Raw genomic sequence first — 20,429 nt, forward strand, 5'->3', positions numbered from 1 at the left:
TTTGCAACAAAATTTATTCAAAACTGAAAGATTTGCCACTAGATTAAGGGCCTGGATAATCATGAAGTTTTATCAGATCCAGGCGAGTGATAGTGGCGATTTCTATTTCGCAAGTTTGTTTTTTTTTATAAATTGACTGGATTGTGATAGTCTAATCCAACCAAAGAAGCTGACTTGCTTTTTTCACCCAAAAAAAAAAAGAGTAAACATGAAAGAAACAAAACCGTAAAATTCAAGCTGCAAAATTTTGAATGTTAAGGAAAAGGAGAGAGATGAGAGGCGTTGTTGAAGAAGAGAAATAGAAGAGTTTATATTGGGATTTGGAGGCGGCAGGGCAGAGATTAGGGTTTGTTTGTTTTCTTTTCTTTTTCTTCAGAAAATGGTTATGGGCTACTTAATTTTGTTAGCCCAACCCAAAATAAAGCCCAATTGTTTAAACATTGGAGTGGAACGAAACCATTTGGAAGACACTAGCCACACAGATTAATATCAGTGTGAAAAATAGATTACATCTACAAATTTATAAGCAAGGGTTGTGTCAAGAATCAGAGACCGTACCATGTAAGTTCATAACAACAACTGTGTAAGCTACAGATAGACTCATGTACAAGAACAGGAGCATCTACTTCACTTGTACTAGAGATGCTACAGGAATGGTAATGGCCTTTTTGCTCTGTGAATCAGTTCCTATTGTCTGTTACGTTGAGCCATTTGAACCGCATTATCGCCAATGGCGTCATCGAAGTGATAGATAAGACTTTTTATGGTCTCAGGGCTATCAATCCCCTTGTCAATGTAGCACAAAGAGGTTTATCAATCCAGATGTGGTGTTAGACACTAAGCTATATGATCAAGTTCTTAATTCAAGCAAACAAGAGTGGGTTTTGATTAATCTAGAGACAACTATAAACATAAACAAGTTTAAAGACTAATGACAATGACAAATGATATGATGTGAATATGATATGATGGAGGCATGAGATTCTAGACATGATAGATGGTCAGGGTGCTTTGGTGTTAAACTAGAAATGCTAATGACAATGATGAGACATGATTCAAGTGATTAAGAACTCTAATCTAGGTTAATCCTCTCATGAAGGTACTAACCCCTATACTAATCCATTTTCAAACCAAATTCCCATTTGTGAAATATGAATCAATATGCATTAACAAACAGCTCTTAATGATCATTCAAGCATTTAACAATACATCATCATGCAGAAAATTGCTTAAACCTCTAATACAACTCTTTCAGGAATTTCATCAAACACTTTTGGTGCATGAAATTCCCAGAATCTAGATCTCAAGTGATTATCAAGGATCTAGCATAGAGAACAGTTGTTTAGAGAAATGAATCAATGAATCTAGCCCTAAGCACTCCTAATCTAACACTTTAGCACCCTAACCTACATATCTAGAACCTCATTAAGGTGACTACTCACTAATCATACTAATCTCTCTTAAACCTTTGCAAGTTGAGAAGATTAGCATGATTAATGATGAGAAATGGAGATGGAGATGATAGATTCAAAAGAAAACAGCTTTAAACACCTAGATCTCTTTTAAACTCTCTTGATTAAACACTCCAATATAGATATTTCTCTTCTTAATGGAGTCTTTTCACCAAAGAGGCAAGAGACAAAGGGAATAAAACTTAGTTCTCCCCCAAAAAACCCTAAAAAGTATTTATACCTTCTTAAAAACGAACCGGGTCAGCCCGGAACAAACCGGGTCCTGACCCGGCTTTAATGGATAAAGTGGGAAAAGCTGCGGGTCGGTTCAGTATGTCCCAGGCCGCACACCTAAGTCGCAGTAGATGAAGACTTGTCTTGTGAGGCTTGAATCGCCTTGTCGGAGCCGCACGCCTATCTAGGAGTAAATTGCGAGTGTTTCTGCGGCATGGTCTCCTTCCTCTCCAACTCGCAGGGCTGAGCCGGTTTCTGGGGGATGTAGAAACTGTGCGGGTTGGTCTCTATTGCACTTAGGTCGCAGGCTCAAGTCGGAGTGAATTCCGAGTGATCGTGCGGCATAGATCCAGGCGCGGATGACTCGCATGCCTAAGTCGCACGATTGTGGACTTAGCATTTCTCTTGCTCGGGAGCTTCAGACCTCTTCCAGTGATAGTTTACCCGCACATTTCAACTCGCAGCATCAGCATTCAGGCGTTCATCTTCAGGCCTGCGGGTTAACCAAGTCGCAAGACCATCTCGCAGCATCCAGAGCAACTTAGATCACTTCGCATTCCGGAGAGTGTAACTCCTGTGATACTTGTCCGAATTGAATGATTTCGGTTGCAGAAGACAGAGGACTCATTTATCTCCAACTTTTGTGAAGGAAGTTTCAGTGCTTGGGAGGTGGAAGGCTTTCTGGAGGGCACATCTTTGCAGTGCATGTATACGACCAGAGAGAGGCGTCTAGACATGTGTCCATTCCGGAGGCCGTATCTTCCTGCTCATAGATCCGAATTGAATGCTCTTGGACGTTCTAAAAAGAAGACTCAAATGTCTCTGATTCTCATGAAGGACCCGGAAGCTGAATCGGCCTGGAAGTGCACCGTCCTTCGCATCCTTCAGAACTGATCTGCTCGGTCCGGAACACCTGCGAGATAGGGGTTTCTTCCGACGAGCTTATCTCTCTGCTCACGCGTCCGAATCCCACGATTCTACTTGCTATGAGACCGTGCTCCAATGCTCTCCAACTTCTATGAAGGACCCGCCATCTGAATCGGACCGGAAGGCTCCCCGGACAGGCGATTTCTGAGACACGTTCATACCCGGAGATTTTGGCCGATGCACTTCATACGCGGTACGTGTTTTGGTCGACAAAGTTCACCCGCGGTACATGGAAATGGCCGGTAAAACCTTCCTGGCCAGCGAGAATGGCCGATAATCTCCCAGGACCCAATTTTCCACTTTTTTCAAGCTTTGCTCACCATTCCACCTCCTGGATTCATCTTTTCAGCTCCATATTCACCTGATAGACACTCAAAACATGCAATAGACTCATTGGGACCTAATGCATCTCCTAAGTTCTAAAACAAACCCTAAGGACCTAAAATGCATGAAATAAAACATGATTTGGAATGATTTATGCAACCTAAATGATGCAAATTATGAACATATCACGAAGGGACTCGGATGAATAGTTCTTGCGAAGAGGATCCTGAAATGTATAAGTCGTCGCGAGAGGAATATGTTGACCGAGTTCACAAGATCTTCCCATCTATCTCTTAGCCAGAGAATGAGTAAGACTGCAAGGGCGAAAGCAAATGAAACTCCAGTGATCATAAACAAACCGCGGAATCTGTAAAGATTAACAGGATTTGATGTATCATCTGTTGTGTACGGAAGTTGATTCTCGAACCATCTTTTCTCCATATCGTTTAGCCTCTCGGTCGTCCTTAGATTCAAGATTTCCCTGGACACACGAGGCACCAACTCAGCGCCCTTCTGAAACATCTGAAACGTGCCAACATCTTTTGTCAGCAAGTAAAAAGGGAAAATTGAGGAGTATATAAGGAAACTGGTGAAGATGAACAAGGATACATACAAAGCCGAAACCATTGGTGGTACATTGTGTCTTGACCATGAGAAACTGTGCAGGCTTCTCTCCAAGGACGACATTGAGGTATGGCAACTCATCGACAATGAATGAGACAGTTTTGTTCAACAAGGCTTGAGCATAATCTTCAGAAGTATTGAGACCCTTGGCTTTCATTGCTCGGAGGCTGGAACGGGTTAGGGCATGATTTGCGATTAGGGAGCCCGAAAGGTGACCCACGAAGTCTTCATTGGAGTTGAATCGTATTTGTTGCACCGTCATCATAGAAGTCAATGTTGCTGTGTAACTTGTAGTCAATATGAGCACTGCAAATACCCAAACTGTGACTACAAATCTTGATAAGTTGTGTTTTAGCCTCTCCCCTGTCACAAAGAGCAAGCAGCAAAAGGTGAATAACTAGTTAAGCATCACTCCAATCTCTTCTGACCAAGATTGGCATATAAGAATGTGAAGAAGCTGCACTTACTGTGAGCATAAACAAGGGTAGAGAAGCCAAACCAAAGCATAACTCCAATCTGTTGTGACCAAGATCCCTGGAACTCAGTGTTCTCAGGTCTTTCTATCAACCAAACTATAATGCCCGTCAAGACAAAGAAAGCTGCACTCGTTAACCAAAGGTCTGGTGTTAGAGGTTGGAAGAACACCCACATACTTCTCTCCTTTGGTGCTACGATTCCAAGACCCATTTCGGTGAATGGCATCGTAAAATCAACATACGTCGATCTATTGGAAGTGATTGTAATATCTCCCACCGCTGCATCATATTTGTCTTTCTGTGGGATGCGACACGATATTTCAATGGAATGATTCAGTTTCCACACACTCAACATTAAAAGATACTTATAAACGTAAACTGAGCCATGCTTAGTACCTGGCTATACATTGCATATGCAAGGTTGTCGTAGTTACTTCCATTGCGCCAAGGTATGAACTCCAATTCATAGTTGAAAGGGTCAACGGACGCACGAAAGACTTCTATACAGAACCCGTCGGCAGTAGTAACATTTGTAACGTAATCAGTCACCACCTTCATCAGTCTTGGGAATCTGTTGCTCGATGTAACCAAAACCCTCAGCTTTTTTCTCTTGCTTTCTCCAAGATTGCGCCTTTGCGGACTTTGAGCAGACCCACCTGGCCAGATTATGGTCTCCAACGCAGAAGACAAATGTCTTCTATTGCTGAAACTACCATTAGCATTCCAGAATCCCACCCTTCTCTCACCTGATCCTATCAAATTCACAATCTCAAACTTGTCTGACAACAACTTGTTATCATCCAATTGGAAGTCACCACTCAAACCCTTAAACCTACACTCTGTGATTGCCTCAAGGAGAGTTGATGATGCATTTGACATACTTGCAACTTCCGCTGCTCTCGCCAGTGCCAAGGCTACATCGTGAGCCCATACGCCAGAGATGCTCATCCGAGTTATCTCAGAGCCAACAAATTCGTCTAAAGGCTGTGACTTTCTCAATCTCGAAGTGAAATTGTGAAGCTCTTTTGATACTGGAATGTAAGACTTGAAACCAACCACACCTTCCATCGCATCTTTTGCAAAATCGTCAGTGTTGTCATGGAAACTGTTCATGCTTTTGGCAGTGAGGATCCAAGCAAACCCTTCACCCATCATCCCTACTTTCTCTGCACATGAGAAGAGATGACCTGCAAGAAGCTCAGACAAGTGAACCACAAAGACCGTCGTTCCCAAATCCTTCAGATTTCGTAACCGATCCATCATCAATTCCTCATTTGAAGAGACTGTAAAACCAACCTTGGACTGTACTCGAACGCCGTTTTCATGGAAATAGTCCAGCAGGAGTTGCATACTCTCTCTCCAGTCATCGTCATCCTCGTAAACAAGAGCAACACTGTTCCAATCAAACCCATGGATGAAAGCTGAGATTCCCTTTGCCTCGGAGGAAGAATCATGTGTCGCTTGTATCAAATGGCTGTATTTTCTCAACGACGATGAAATCGGAGAGTTAAGTGAAATCACAGTAACTCTAGCTTTCTCCCCAATCTCCGCCAAAAGCTTTGCCTCGAGCAACGAATTCCCGCCAATAATCGCTTCGACTCCTACAGTTTGCAGCAGATCTACGGCTGTGTCTCATTCGCAAAAGAGAGAATACATCGAGTGTGAGTAAAACAAAAAGGAGACAGAGAAGAAGAGGATTAATGTAAAGATGGAAGAATGAAGTGTGTACCAGAAGCGAGAGCAAGGAGAGGCTCTCCGTGGGAGTTTCTGAGTGAGAGAGAGACTCTTGTTCTGTAATCACTGTTAATGGCGTAGAAATCGGAGAGCGCCATGGAAACAGAGCTCCCTACTATCTTCCCCTCCACGGAACCAAAATCCAATACCATTCCGACCCGGACGCTAACCCGTTCATGCTCGGACCCGGAGTCTTCTTCTACGTCGTCGTTTTGATTCAAAGCAGAACAGTTGGAGAGGAAAAGCAGAACAAGAAGAAATGGCAGCAAAATTGGGTTTTGAACCCCAATCCTCTCCATTAGTTTAAAAAAACTTTCCAATAGCAAAGGAGAAAACAAACGTCTGCTCAGATATACATATAACCGATTTATAGTCAAACCATGCCGTGTTTTGTTTTTCCTCTGTAAAACTTATTCTTCTTGATTATATTTCAAAATTCGTATAGTAGAAAAGTTCCAAAGTTTAGATTTTTTTTCAATGAGGACTAATGGACGATATGATTTTAAGAAGATAAAATTAGTCAACGGGTCATCAAAATAGAAATGAGGGATAGTTTTTTGTTTTTTACTTTGGATTACATTTCATATGTGGACTTCCGAGGTTGGCTACTCTTTTGTCACTCAACTGGGAATTCGAATATAATTTTTAGTTAATGTTTTGATATTAATCTGACTTCTTACGTAAACCTCTTTTGAATTGTCTTAACTTTGGTCGGCAAGAACAATTCAAGTACATAGAGGGGGATAAGATTAGACGATCAAATATATAATCTAGATGATGTAGAGGAAAATGATGAAGTCGTCTCATCTCAAAAGTAAACGATCTCATAGTCATATGATCGAACTTGGTCAACATCCTTTGTCGGTTTGTCCTTCCGTAAGTTTAGGTCGCAACTTCAGGCCGTCTTTCTATCACAAGAGCGGCTAGTTAGCTTATTTGACGGTTCAATGAATGATTTTGATCTTAGTAAGAACTCAATAACGCCCATAAAAAAGGAATGAATTGATCTAAGAGGAGATTATGTTTGCTAGATGCTAGGAGTAACAACCTAGTATCAAACTAAAAAGGATGTTTAGGATCTTATTAATACCAGTTAGAATAAGCTTTTTGTTGTGGATTTGGTGTGGACGGGTCTTGAAGAGTAGCTAATAATATGTAGTACAAATTTATATTTTCATGGTGTTAAGTGTAAGTGTTCACACTATCATTGTTGCCTTGTTGGGTCTTTTACAATGTAGAAGAAACTTTAATCCTCTAAGCTGATGCAGAAGAAACTTTGGTGCAAAAACCAGCCAAGTAATCCTCCATACAAGCTCTATAAGTATCCATGCCTGAAACCTTCTCAGCGATTTCCAAACCGATACTCAGCCATTTTTTAGCGGTATCAAGCTGTCCTAGCCTCACGGGCAATGCTGCTCGGTTCCAAGCTGTCATTGCAAGCCATTTCCCTTCGTCAGTCGGGTATTCCCCTTCCTTTAACCCAACCATGATTCTGTATGCTTGTTTATACATCTTTTGAATTGCTTCTTCATCCTCTGTATCGCCTTTGTGGACACTGGATATGGCGATCAGCTTCCTGATTATGAGAGCTATGGTTGGGTAATCTGGTGTAGCAGATGCGATCAGGGCGGATAGGCATTCGTTAAGAGCAAATGTTGACACCTCCGAATTCGACCGTGGGCTTTGAGAGGCGAAAATCCCGAGTTGGAGAAGATAGTTGTAGTTACAAGACTTGGAACCAGCAAACGTCTTTACCACAAGTAGCTGGAATGCTGAATTGTTGAGCCTTCCGTGTATGTCATAGGCAGTTAAGGTGTACATGAAGATGAGTTCTGGCTCCATGATACAATCTTTACCATCCGAGATCGAAGAAGACATAATCTGCAATTAAACAAACATCAGTGAACTGAAAGGTAAACTCAGCATGTAATGGTGAGCTACCATGTGACAAAGAGAAGGATATGACCTTTCCGGCTCTCACGAGCAACTCTGCAGCGAGTTTCACTTGGGTTTCAGTCAGTGAGCTCTTGTTTTCCTTCTCCAAGGCAATCATAGCGGTGACACTTAATATTAGAGACCTGCAAATCATCGCTGTGTTTTCTCCAGACTCACCAGTATCCATATAACTGTAAAATTCTGATGCCAGCCTACAAAATTCACCACATAGCTCATACTTCTTTGCATTCCCACATCTTGACCCAAGATTCCAGGAAGTCACAGCAAACCAGTTCTGTTCTCGCTTTCCAGTCTCCCCTGATCCAAAGAAACACTCTGTCCCAAGCTTAGATGCCCTGCTCTGTGCTTGCAACATAAAGTTAAGCGCTTCGGTTTCGTTGCCAATGTCTTGAGTCAGTATAGTGACTAAGGTACGGAAGACCACGACCTCTGTGGTTGGGATGGTTTTCCCTGAGATATAGAAGCTGAGAAACTTGGAAAGAGAAGCAACTGCAACTGGAAGCGCTTGGCAAGAAATAGCTTCATGCGCAGAGAGGGACAGATAATCTGGAGAAAAATCAAGGCAGGACGTCATTGCATCGATCTGACTGATGGCACAACTGTGATCCTTCTTTTGCAGGTAGATCTTGAACTGCAAGATTCAGAAGCAAAGTGAAGTTTCGTAAAAGGCTTTTTGTCAAACAATCTCCAGACATCTTTGGTTTGAGCATAAAATTGGCATGAGCTCAACCACTGAGGAGAAACAACATTTACCTTCAGAAAAGAGCACGCAATATTGGGCTCAAGCTGCAGAAGACATAAATTTAGTTAGTATATCAGAATTGAAAGATCCAACTAAGAGAACCGCAGGACATAGAACTTCCTCCTATAAATGTACCTTTTCAGCTTCTTCTATGTATTCATGAGCTCGATCTAGCTGAGAGAGCCCAAGGTAGCAAAGACACAAAACCCTGAAGCCTTTGGCCCTGAAAACTCTATTTTCTATATCATGCGGTATATAGAGCATCGATTTCTCAAACATCTCTGCGCTTGTCACGAAATCTTTAGCACGGAAATGATCTGAAGCACTGTAAACAGCAGGATATACTGATATTAGATCCCCGGGACATTCTCCCAGGAAAACAACAAAGAGAATTAACAATTGCTGTGATCAAACAGAAACGCTGTAGTATAATCACAAATGTAACCACAATGAGATGGAGGTTACACGAATGGCAAAAATATACCTGTTCCACAGAACAGAATGTATTGCCTTCCTCTCCTTAGTCACTGCTTCACCAGCAAAGAGAGCAACAACCCTTTCATCTGATACGAGCTGAGCCACAACATTCGCCCTAATCCTCGAACCACTATCTCCTCCCCTACTCTCTCCAAGGACCCTATGGGCCACTCTAAGCGCCGCCTTTGCGCTAACATGGCACCTTCCCAGCAGACCTAAGAACACACCTTTTGCAGTTTCTGCTCCAGCAGTCCCCACAACCTCGAAATATGCTTCCACAGCAGATACCCACACTGCCTCTGGAATGTCTTTGTTTCCCACCATACCTCTCAGCTCTTTCTCGGCCTCGTTATGCCTCCCAAGCCCTAGCCATGCCTTCATCGCCAGAACAGGTAATGAAGCGTGTTGATCTGCTCCATCACTGCCATTTCCTCCGCTGCCTCCATTCCTGAGAACCTTCACGCACTTGATCACACTCTCGTACTCTCCCTTTTGCAAGTGCACTGCTGATATGAAACGGAGAGTTTTGGTTCTCATGCTCGTGAACTCCATGGTGTCTTCCCGAGTTTTTGCCGTGCCAAGCCCCTTCTCACAAAGATCCAGCGCCTCATTCATGAGCCTGAGAGCATCGTTTAGACTGCAATCGTCGTCATCTCTGGACAAGGCGCTTTTACCAAACGCTAGGAATTGATTTGAGAGCGATTTGTAGTGATCCGGTGAGCCAAACAGCATATTCTTCGCCCGATTGAGCAGCGTTACAGCTAGATTCCTGTCAGAGATTTCCCAGGCAGTTCGAGATCGCGCTAGGTTTAGATCTAGAAACAGTTTCCTTTCTCCTGCATCGGATAATTTCGCGACATCAATTTTCGAGAGGATTTCGGTGGCTCGCTCGAAGCAATTGGAGGCGAGATCGTATTTTTTGAGACTGTGCCATACGAGACCGGTCCGATGGTAGAAGAGGGAGGACTTGATCGTCGGAGATGGGACTCCGGTGACGTCTCTGGCGAGAAATAGCATATCGGCAGCGACATGTCTGAGATTCGCAATGTTCTCGGCGGAAGGTGAAGAGGACTGGAGAGTGGCGGCATTGGAGAGATCAACACAGGCGTTCCACAGGCGAAAGCTGAGCTTCCATATGGTGAGCTTGAAGGAGTTACTGGGAAAAGGGGCGAGTTGACTCAGCCGAGTCAGGGATTGTCTAAGAGAAGTAGGGAGAGCTTGGGGTAGCGGCTGATTCTTAGAAATGCATTCAGATTGTTGGATGCAAAGCTCGATCTCGGAGAGAAGAGGATGGTGAGTGTGAGACTCGGTTTCCCGGTGAAGCAAGCGGAGGTCCGGCGTGGTGATCTCGGCGATTCTCATTTCGCTTCCTATTTGGCGGGAGATATCAGAGAGAGAGAGAGAGAGAATTAGGGATTAAAGGAAGAATGAAGATATTTCAAAATTCAAAAGATCCAACGAAATAAGGGTTTCCCGTAATTACCCAACTAACGGGCTTAGTATCGTAATTTACCTCTTGATGGATTATTTTGTTCTTTTTCTTATGGAGTGGGGGGGACAAGAAAGAGAATAATACAACATTGAAAATATAATAATTAACAGAAAATTCCGAGTATTTTTTTTGTTTTGCTTTTGTTTTGGGTAGGGTTGATCCTTAAAAATACTAAAATCATCCTTACACAACAACATCAAAGGGAAAGGACTAGTAGTAGGAGAGTAGGGGTTAAAGAGCTGCCACAAGTTAACACCATAGGAGAGAAAGAGAGTCACAGTCACATTCACCATCACCTTTTGTTTTAAGTCACTAGTGAAAGTAAGGAGGAGGAGGAGGAGGAGCCTGGTACTGATAGCAGTTCCCATAGAAGTTCCCGTGAGCAGGAGCGGGACTGAAGGTGTAAGTCTGAGGAGGAGGCGGAGGAGGAGCTTGTGCTGCCATGATTGGACCACTAAGGAATGGTCTATTGTCATACACATACTGTGGATACCTCTCAGGGATGACTCTACCATATCCTGTCTTGTTGTTGTTGTTGTTGTTGTTGTCAGTCACTCGGGGTTGAGCACCACGTGGTCGCTTTGGCTGAGGCTTTGTGGGTTCTGTTGCTCTCTTTTTATCTGCTTTGGCCTTCTCCAGCTGGAGAATCCGCTTGTGAAGTGGCTCAACTGGGTACTGCTCTTCCAGGTTATGCTCTTCGATACACTTTATCACAGATTTAAGCCCTGTGAGCTCCCTCTCATTGAACTCATCCTGCATTTTGTACACATATATCATTATTATATACCAAGGGTTTATGACAGCTAACTGAACAGAGCTCAGAGATGTTCCAGCGAGGTAAGATTTGCTCGGCCAAGGAGCCGGATGCTCGAGAGAAGGTACAGAGTTAAATACAAGATCAGACCACTCGTTCTAGGCAACGTGCATTAACAACACTCCTTCATTTTCTGTTACAAGTAATGTATAATGCAAGTTATCAAGTCAGGGAACACTTGCCTGAATAGCAGGAGATGCATTGCCCGGTCTACCTTGGGAGGAAGATCTCCTTGCCTCTGTCAAGTAAGATTTCAGTATTGCGACAGGTGGGAACTGTTCTGTGAGTTCAAACGCAAATGCCAAGTTAACCGCATCAATCTGTTTTCCACTGTTTGCGAGAACTTCAATCACACCTGGAAAAAAAGGAGCGGTGCAAATTAAAGATTAAGATCAATGGTGAAAGTGGAGAATTTGGATGTGCACTAAAAATGTAAAAACTTAGAAATCCATGTCATGTTTAGGTCCTTGACCAGAGACCATATCCCCCTACTCACTAAATACCAAATGTCAATCCTCCCATCAAAATGTCATAACATCTAAGATAATCAGCCGTGTCCTTAAATTTAGAGAACAAACCAGGCATTTTTTCTGATAATCCAAGAGAACGGCACAGCTCAGCTGCCTGACGGCGACGTGAAACCATGGGGATCAGCTTCAAGAGTTCATCCTCTTTAAAGTCCGAAACAATAGCAAAGGTGGCCAGCAGTTGCAGGAATGCATGAGCCTCCAAAGAATTACCATTGCAAGCATCCATGTCAAGAGTTTCCAGCAGTGGATTCCATCCTTCTGCAATTGTTTTTGCTCTATGCTTAACATTTTCTGAGAGAACAGCATCAAGGGAGTTGGCGTCCAGACTAGATAACAGGATGCTAAGGCATTCCAATAACATGATGCAGGTCCTGCGCATGCCCAAGAGGTTAGCGTCTTTCTTTCCATCAGCGGTTGGTGCCTCCATGGGGTAAAACCCTTCCAAAGAGTCCAACACTAAGCTGGCTGGATTTGCTGCAGCCTTGAGCGCCATAGGAATCTCCTCCTTTAGTGATGCAAGGTTCTTGCGGTTATCTGATACAAACTTATGGAGCCCTGTTGAGTCCATATCACCGCACAGTTTCAGTAACTGTGGATAAGCCTTCACTTCAAAATTTCCCATCACAGGTGAGATCTGAACATCTTGCACAGTACCATCCGGATTATCATCGGTAATACCATCAGCAGCAAAGGCATTGGGTGAATCTCCTCGAGCATTTTGTGCCCAACGTTCACCATCAGAAGTGATACTGATGGGAACGTTGTTGTACTTATCCAAAGCACTGTTGATAGCAAACATAGCTGCGTCTCTCTTCTTCTGAAGCCTTTCTAGCGATGCCTTCTCCTTGGCTTCAACAGCTGCCTTCTTTTTCTCCAATAGTTCTTGGGCTTTCTTTGTCTTGGTCTCATACTCTTTTTCTTGATCTTCAAGCTCATGAAACCTTCTCTTCAATGACCTCTCAAGCCCATGAAAATGCTCCTCAAGTTCCTTCCACTTCAGATTAAGTGTTACCGCACGCTGGCTTTCAAGTTCAGCAAACGCCTTCTGAAGCTGCTGAATCTTGGACGATGTAGAGTCCATGAGCGAAGCAACTGACCGGGTATCCTCCATCATGAAAGAGCTAAAGAAGGTGGAAATTTAAGAATGAAATAAAAAGTCTTGAACAAATGAAAAAACTAGCACGAAAACAAATGATAAAACATGAGTAGTATAAATAACAAAGAGAGGTCCCAACATCAGAGGGGCCAGCCAATCTCAATACTGCATAACAATCACACATGTCAAAACAACATAATATGCACTTTAAGAATAAAATATCCACACAGATAGGGAGCTATTAAAATTCAGAGAGGTTACCAATCCAAACAAGTCTAATCTCCAAGCTGCGAGTAGAGCTCCAAAATTTTCCAGTTCCCAAAAGACAAACAACTACAAATAAAAATCAGTTAAGACTAGTGAAATCTTCACTTGTACAAGAGATAAAAAAGGACCGGCTCAGTGAAAAAAACTGTCCAAGTCTCATACGAAAAAAAAAACTTGAAGAATACCGACGCCTACAATCGAGTAAAGACAAACGAACAAGAAACCCCATCAAGTTTAACCGATTCAAGAAAAATTCACATTTCTAGAGTTAGCCACTGAGAAAAAATCATCCTCAAGAGCTAAGCCGACGAACTTGAACAAAAACTAAGCTGAAAAAATATAAATATCGGCAAGCATAGAGATTAAGTGAATAAGATGACGAAATGGGAGAGCAGAAGCCTAGTTGATTCTGTGATCTCCCCACTCAATCCATCATCCAAGCGATCTTCGAGAGCAAAATTCAAAGTCTTAGCAGGAATTTTCCCCCTAAACTGAACGAATCAACAAACCCTAGCTACAGTGGATACAAAACGAACACGGGAGCAAACAAAGACAGTAGAGCTCTAGAGGAAACAAAACTTTACCCAGAAAAATCAGACGAAGTAAATCCTTAAAAGAAGAGATCGATCAGAAATCTTCAGGAAGCACCGGAAGATGGTAGATCCATCTTGAGCGATCGAGAATTTCGGGTAAGGCGAGAGAGAAGAGGAAAGTGAAATCCCTAAAGGCAGCGAGGAAGGAAAGAGGAAAGTTGAAGGGAGGCAAAAGCAGAATGATTTATAACAGACACTTTCTTCGTTGGCTTTTTTTTTTTTTTACTAATATATAAGTGGAGGCACGTGAGAGAAAGAGACAGAGAGAGAGAGAGAGTGGTGTGGTCATGGTCTAGTGTGGTGGCTCATTATCCACCATCCGGCTCGACAAGACGAACGGAGTGGTTCGAGTCATGAATTAGAATGTCCTTTTGATAAAAAAAGCTATGTCACGTGAGTTTGTCTAAAGCTGCCGGGAACTTGACTTCCTTGTAATTCACTCTTTACCCTTTATTTTTCTATTCCCATGAATTGGTATCTTCACCTTCTATGTTGTTTTTTTTATGTGTGTAATGATGGTTTAACTTAACAAGATAAAGATATTTTCTCTTAAAAGATTTTTGATGTTATTAAACATCTGTCAATCAACTTAGCTGACTTATTGCAATTTCATGTTGATAAGGTTCATGACCGGATAGGGTTTTTCCATGCTAATTAAGAGGTTGTCGGCTCTGCATCAATCATCATCATCGGAAGAAATAAGAAAGTTTTTTTACAAACTCGGTTTCACAAAAAAAAAAGTATTAGTTATTATTTATTAAGGCCATTTTTGTGTATAATTTCCTTGGTATAATGGTACTAATTAACGGATACTATATAGCGATAGTGACTAGATTAGAGCCCAAAATCATTCATTTTCAAAAAAAAACAAAAACAAAAATGATGCCACAAACATTGATTGAGTTTGGAGCCCTTCAAATGTCAAGAGTGCCGGGTCGTGAAGCTCCATTTCAAAGAAATGTCGACCAAAGAAAGGTGACAAAGATATGTTTTCATACACTAAATCAACCATATATTATCAGTTCGAGAGCATAAATTTAGATACTCTAGTATCTACTATTCCTATACTTATAATTTGCTTTTGAGACTTGCTGACTAATATAGTTAAAGTGCACCTCTCTGTTTTTTCCACAATATGTACTTTCAATTTCGAAGAACAAAATACAAACATAATATATAACATACAGTACAGATCATAGTAAATTGCTTTATTGGTTAATCATACAATTTATTTCACAACTAGTTTTGGTGGAAGCAATAGCAAATATGGAGAATTGTTTAATCGGAATAAAATGCTAAAGAATACAAAATGGAAGATAATTTGTCCATGGCTAACAGAAATGATAGTTGAAAAGTCAAAAAGGGAAAAGAAAGAAAGAAACAAATTTTAATAACGCGCAAAGACTGAATTTTTGGGTTTGGGTCATTGCGTTCTCATCGGATTTTCTTTGCCCCATTCTTCACGAAGTTTGAATCTTTCCAAAGTCTTGAGTCAACGACACACCAGACAGACGACTCCACTCTCTCCTTTTTCTTTTAATTTATATTTTGTAATCAAAGAGTCTCCTCTCATCATTCACGCTTTTCTTACTTCTTTCATAAAGACTGAGCAACCAACAGATGCGAATTTCTTCTTCTTCGTCTTCTATATTCTGCTCAACACACATGAACAGGAGCCGCACGACGAAGACCAAAGCTCCCGTTTTGTACTTCTGAGTTTCCTTGGTGAGTTCCTCACGATTATAGATTTTGTGAATTATCATCAAGTCAACTCATTTTTAAGATCGCTCATCTTCTTGTTTCTGTGGCGAATTTGTTGCTATTTATTTATTTCTGCTTTCTGTGATTTTGCTTCCAGGGCTTTTGATGCTTATCGGAGGGAACCCTAGATTTTTGTTCTGTTAGATTTTAGGAGCGATTTTACCAATTTGTGGATTTTGGGGGATATGGTGATGAGTAGGTTAGTTTTCGCAATTTTTCTGGGGAATTGTCTCTGGTTGCTTCTCCTGTCTAGCTCGATCGATGCAAATGAGGCCAACGTAAATTGCTTGAGGTCCATACTTAGCCAAGTTAAGGATCCGAATGGTTATTTATCGAGTTGGGTATTTAGAAACCAGACTGTTGGTTTTATCTGCAAGTTCACTGGTGTGACTTGCTGGCATGACGATGAGAATAGGGTTTTGAGCATCAAGCTCTCTGGTTTTGGTCTCACTGGAGAGTTTCCTCTTGGGATTAAGCAATGTTCTGATTTGACAGGTCTTGATCTTTCTAGAAACAACTTCTCTGGAACTTTACCAACCAACATTTCCTCCTTGATTCCACTTGTTACCACTCTGGACCTCTCCGGCAATAGATTCTCTGGTGAAATCCCTCCACTGATCTCAAACATTACCTTTTTGAACACTCTTATGCTTCAGCAAAACCAGTTCACTGGTCCTCTTCCTCCGCAGCTAGTGCTACTCGGACGGCTCACTAAGCTCTCTGTGGCTGACAATCGTCTCAGTGGTCCTATCCCAACTTTCAACGAAACCACCTTGAAAATTGGACCACAAGACTTTGCTAATAACCTGGATTTGTGTGGTAAGCCTCTGGAAAAATGCAAGGCTCCTTCTAGCCCTCGTACTAAGATTATTGTTATAGCGGGAGTTGCTGGATTGACTGTGGCCGCGTTAGTCGTTGGGATTGTTTTGTTCTTCTACTTCCGTAGAATGGCTGTTCTTCGGAAGAAGATGAGAAACGATCCTGAAGAAAACAGATGGGCAAAGATCTTGAAAGGACAGAAAGGCGTTAAGGTATAAAAAAACCTCCTTGATTACGCAATCTACTATTTTGATGTTATGTTCTGAATTTGTGATATATGTTTGGTGCTTTGTGAGCTTTCAGGTTTTCATGTTTAAGAAATCGGTTTCGAAGATGAAACTAAGCGATCTTATGAAGGCAACAGAGGATTTCAAGAAAGACAATATCATTGGAAAAGGAAGAACAGGAACTATGTACAAAGGAGTGCTTGAAGACGGAACTCCACTTATGATAAAGAGGTTGCAGGATTCTCAACGGTCTGAAAAAGAGCTTGATTCAGAGATGAAGACTTTGGGATCTGTAAAACACAGAAACTTGGTCCCTCTCTTAGGCTATTGTATTGCGAGTAAGGAGAGGCTTCTGATATACGAGTACATGCCAAAAGGTTACCTTTATGATCAGTTACATCCCGCAGATGAAGAAACCTCCAAGCCCATGGATTGGCCTTCGAGGCTGAAAATCGCGATAGGTGCAGCAAAAGGATTGGCATGGCTTCATCACAGCTGCAACCCGAGGATCATCCATCGCAACATAAGCTCGAAATGCATATTGTTGACTGCAGATTTCGAGCCCAAGATCTCGGATTTCGGTCTAGCTAGGCTGATGAACCCAATTGATACACATTTGAGCACATTCGTCAATGGGGAATTTGGGGATTTCGGTTATGTTGCTCCCGAGTATTCAAGAACCATGGTGGCAACTCCAAAAGGAGACGTCTACAGCTTCGGGGTTGTGCTTCTAGAGCTAGTAACAGGGCAAAAAGCAACGAGTGTGACAAGAGAATCTGAAGAAGGCGAGGAAGAAGAAGAAAGCTTCAAGGGTAACCTTGTGGAATGGATTACAAAGCTATCGAGTGAATCAAAGCTGCAAGAAGCGATTGACAGGTCCTTACTTGGGAAGGGAGTGGATGATGAGATCTTCAAAGTGCTGAAAGTAGCATGCAACTGCGTTCTACCGGAAGTAGCAAAGCAGCGGCCTACCATGTTTGAAGTGTACCAGTTTCTAAGGGCCATTGGAGAGAGCTACAACTTCACCACCGATGATGATATCTTAGTTCCTTCTGAATCAGGAGAAGCCGATTTCATCGAAGAGCTCATAGTTCGCTGATCAAGAGTGAAGTGTAAGACTTCTGAAACGAACGTCTTTTAGTCCTAGCTGTTCCAAGATATACATATCTATAAATATATATATATATATATGTATTGTTTTTTATTTTATTTTTGGTTTCTGCTCGTCGATGGTGTGATTGTAATATGAAATATTGTTAGATGCACTCTCTCTTATTACTACTACACTGAGCTTTGGTTGTTTCAGTACAGTCACTCGTTTGGTGTGTATCTTTGCTGTTTTTAAATTTTTTTGCAGCACTAACCATCGACTTGGTCGAAAATATTTACATTCGTAGCCCACTAGTAGTATTATTGTGGTTGAACACATTCATATATAAAAGAAAAAGAATGAAAGAAAGGTAAAAGCAAAAGAAAATGTTGGAAGAGAATCAGAGAGGAGAAATTGCTTTTTAAGTTAAGCCTATATAACACGAAAGTAATGTCAAAGTGGAATAGTCGAAGCTCCAAAGTAAAGGGAGCAAAATCAACCAATGGCTTTCCTTTGAATGATTCACCAGCTTCTCTTTCAGGCTTGCCCATTCTCAAAATCGAGAGAAAGCTTCTCGCTTCCTTCCTCCTCCAATTCAATTTTTATAAATTTGGGGAATCATGAATTCGAATTCCCCGAAATCCATCCCCGTAGTCTCCACCTTTGCCTCGCCGTTTGACGTAACTCCGGCGTCCTCCGTAACTGATTCAACCCGGAAGCCCCTGAGCTTGTGGCCCGGTATGTACCACTCGCCTGTCACCATCGCTCTCTGGGAGGCCAGGTCTAAGATCTTCGAGTCACTTCTCGACCCTCCCAAAGACGCGCCTCCTCAGAGCGAGCTCCTCACCAGGACGCCCTTGCATAGCCGAACCAAGATCTTCTACCCTTTCTCCACTGATTACATTCTCCGCGAGCAGTACAGGGATCCCTGGAACGAGGTCCGCATCGGAATTTTGCTTGAAGACCTTGATGCTTTAGCCGGCACTATCTCCGTCAAGGTATGTTTTTGAGGCTGTACATTTCGTTACCATGGTGTTGCTCCTTTCGCGATTTTCTTCACTGGGTTCGTGATTGATCGTATTTGGTGCCCATTTTTGTGAATCAAATAAAGATTTTGATGCATTTTTGGATGAATTTAGTATTTTTCTGCTTAGTATACGTTGGTTTGATGGTAGTTTGGTCACTTAGTTTTTTTTTCTTGGATTAGTGATCTTATCGTCAATTTGCTGTCATATACCACAATCTGAATATTAGTGTGCATTTGTGATTCAGCACTGTTCTGATGATGATAGCACAACGAGGCCACTGTTGCTGGTTACAGCTTCTGTTCATAAGATCGTTTTAAAGAAGCCTATTAGTGTCGACATTGATCTCAAGATTGTTGCTTCTGTCATTTGGGTTGGCCGCTCATCTATCGAGATTCAACTCGAAGTTATGCAACCCGAACCCGAGCTCGGTATGTCTACATATTGTCTATAAATTCCATTACAACCATTTCCTGAAACTAAAAAAACTTACTCTTGCTTCTGTTTTCTTGTTGTTCCTTTTAGAAGGCGTCAATGCTTCTTCAGACTCAGTTGCGCTAACTGCCAACTTTATTTTTGTGGCACGTGACTCTAAGACTGGTAAGGCTGCTCCTATCAACCGGCTTTCTCCAGAAACCGAGCTCGAGAAGCTTCTATTTGAGGAAGCCGAGGCTAGGAATAACTTGAGGAAGAAGAAGAGGGGAGGTGAGAGAAAGGAATTCGATCACAGGGAGTATAAGAAGCTTGAGGCTTTGTTGGCTGAAGGAAGGATCTTCTCTGACATGCCAGCTCTTGCAGACAGGAACAGCATTCTTCTGAAAGATACCCGTCTCGAGAATTCGCTAATATGCCAACCTCAGCAGAGGAACATCCATGGCAGGATCTTTGGAGGGTTTTTGATGCACAGAGCATTTGAGTTGGCCTTCTCCACAGCTTATACTTTTGCGGGTCTAGTGCCCTACTTCTTAGAAGTTGATCACGTCGATTTCCTAAGACCAGTCTGTATCCAAATAATCACTTATTACTATCCTCTTCTTGTTTCATGTTCTCCTTCTGTATATAACTAATTCTGAATGGACTTGTATGAAAACAGGTGGACGTCGGGGACTTCTTACGTTTCAAATCCTGTGTACTTTACACTCAACTGGATAAACTGGATTGTCCGCTCATCAGTATCGAAGTTGTTGCCCATGTTACAAGTCCGGAGATTCGTTCTAGTGAGGTAAAATCCTTACTTAACGATGGGAGATTTCTTAAAAGATCGTTTCAAGTTGAAACTTGGCACTGATTCCTTAGAAAAGATACATCTTCATGCCAGTCTCTCCAACCATATCACATTGTCAGCTTGAGGTCTCATTCTCTGTTGCATATGATATAGGTTTCAAATACATTCTACTTCAAGTTCACTGTACGGCCAGAGGCAAAGGCCAGAAACAATGGGTTTAAGCTTCGAAATGTAGTTCCTGCCACAGAGGAAGAAGCTCGTCATATCCTCGAGCGCATGGATGCAGAAGCTCTGAACTCAAGCAAACAAGTGTACTAGTGTAGACACAATTCTACGTGTTTGTGTTATAATTCATAGAAGACTTTGCTTATCAGCTCCTATCCTCTGACCAGAAATTTAACAAAAAATATAGAGACGCATTCCTACTGTATCTAAACGACTTGCTAATATAATCCAATATATGGCTTACTCATTGATTTGTGGATGTCAAACGGGAAACAAGTTACCCTATTGGGTGCTTATATTGTATATTTGTAGAAAACAAA

At 42.0% G+C, this 20,429-nt stretch overlaps 5 protein-coding genes across 5 annotated transcripts; 2 read left to right on the forward strand and 3 right to left on the reverse strand.

Moving 5' to 3' along the window:
• Positions 1-489: 489 nt before the first annotated feature.
• On the reverse strand, positions 490-6,152 carry LOC18012883 (glutamate receptor 1.2). The gene is made up of 6 exons (XM_006395124.2): positions 5,766-6,152; positions 4,433-5,661; positions 4,028-4,334; positions 3,550-3,923; positions 3,130-3,458; positions 490-745 (listed from the first exon to the last, which is right to left on the reverse strand). Exons 1-6 carry the CDS (start codon positions 6,067-6,069, stop codon positions 688-690), a joined length of 2,601 nt encoding a protein of 866 aa, XP_006395186.2. The 5' UTR covers positions 6,070-6,152; the 3' UTR covers positions 490-687.
• Positions 6,153-6,997: 845 nt separating this feature from the next.
• LOC18012884 (TPR repeat-containing protein ZIP4) lies at positions 6,998-10,307 on the reverse strand. Its single transcript, XM_006395125.2, is given in 5 exon segments — positions 6,998-7,651; positions 7,737-8,357; positions 8,480-8,512; positions 8,604-8,793; positions 8,953-10,307. Coding segments are annotated over 5 exon segments (2,853 nt in total).
• Positions 10,308-10,510: 203 nt separating this feature from the next.
• LOC18013061 (FRIGIDA-like protein 3) lies at positions 10,511-13,947 on the reverse strand. Its single transcript, XM_006395127.2, has 5 exons — positions 13,729-13,947; positions 13,139-13,210; positions 11,830-12,902; positions 11,434-11,606; positions 10,511-11,190 (listed from the first exon to the last, which is right to left on the reverse strand). The coding sequence occupies exons 3-5, from the start codon at positions 12,893-12,895 to the stop codon at positions 10,750-10,752; spliced, it is 1,680 nt and encodes a 559-aa protein (XP_006395189.1). The 5' UTR covers positions 12,896-12,902; positions 13,139-13,210; positions 13,729-13,947; the 3' UTR covers positions 10,511-10,749.
• Positions 13,948-15,289: 1,342 nt separating this feature from the next.
• On the forward strand, positions 15,290-17,849 carry LOC18013062 (probably inactive leucine-rich repeat receptor-like protein kinase At5g48380). The gene is made up of 3 exons (XM_024150936.1): positions 15,290-15,462; positions 15,596-16,529; positions 16,621-17,849. The coding sequence occupies exons 2-3, from the start codon at positions 15,684-15,686 to the stop codon at positions 17,641-17,643; spliced, it is 1,869 nt and encodes a 622-aa protein (XP_024006704.1). The 5' UTR covers positions 15,290-15,462; positions 15,596-15,683; the 3' UTR covers positions 17,644-17,849.
• A 259-nt stretch (positions 17,850-18,108) lies between these two features.
• On the forward strand, positions 18,109-20,365 carry LOC18013045 (acyl-coenzyme A thioesterase 9, mitochondrial). Its single transcript, XM_006395130.2, has 5 exons — positions 18,109-18,632; positions 18,907-19,090; positions 19,185-19,657; positions 19,753-19,881; positions 20,038-20,365. Exons 1-5 carry the CDS (start codon positions 18,255-18,257, stop codon positions 20,200-20,202), a joined length of 1,329 nt encoding a protein of 442 aa, XP_006395192.1. The 5' UTR covers positions 18,109-18,254; the 3' UTR covers positions 20,203-20,365.
• Positions 20,366-20,429: the final 64 nt, after the last annotated feature.

The sequence above is a fragment of the Eutrema salsugineum genome, unplaced genomic scaffold, assembly GCF_000478725.1.
Source record: "Eutrema salsugineum unplaced genomic scaffold, Eutsalg1_0 scaffold_6, whole genome shotgun sequence".
In the NCBI taxonomy this organism is placed as follows: Eukaryota; Viridiplantae; Streptophyta; class Magnoliopsida; order Brassicales; family Brassicaceae; genus Eutrema; species Eutrema salsugineum.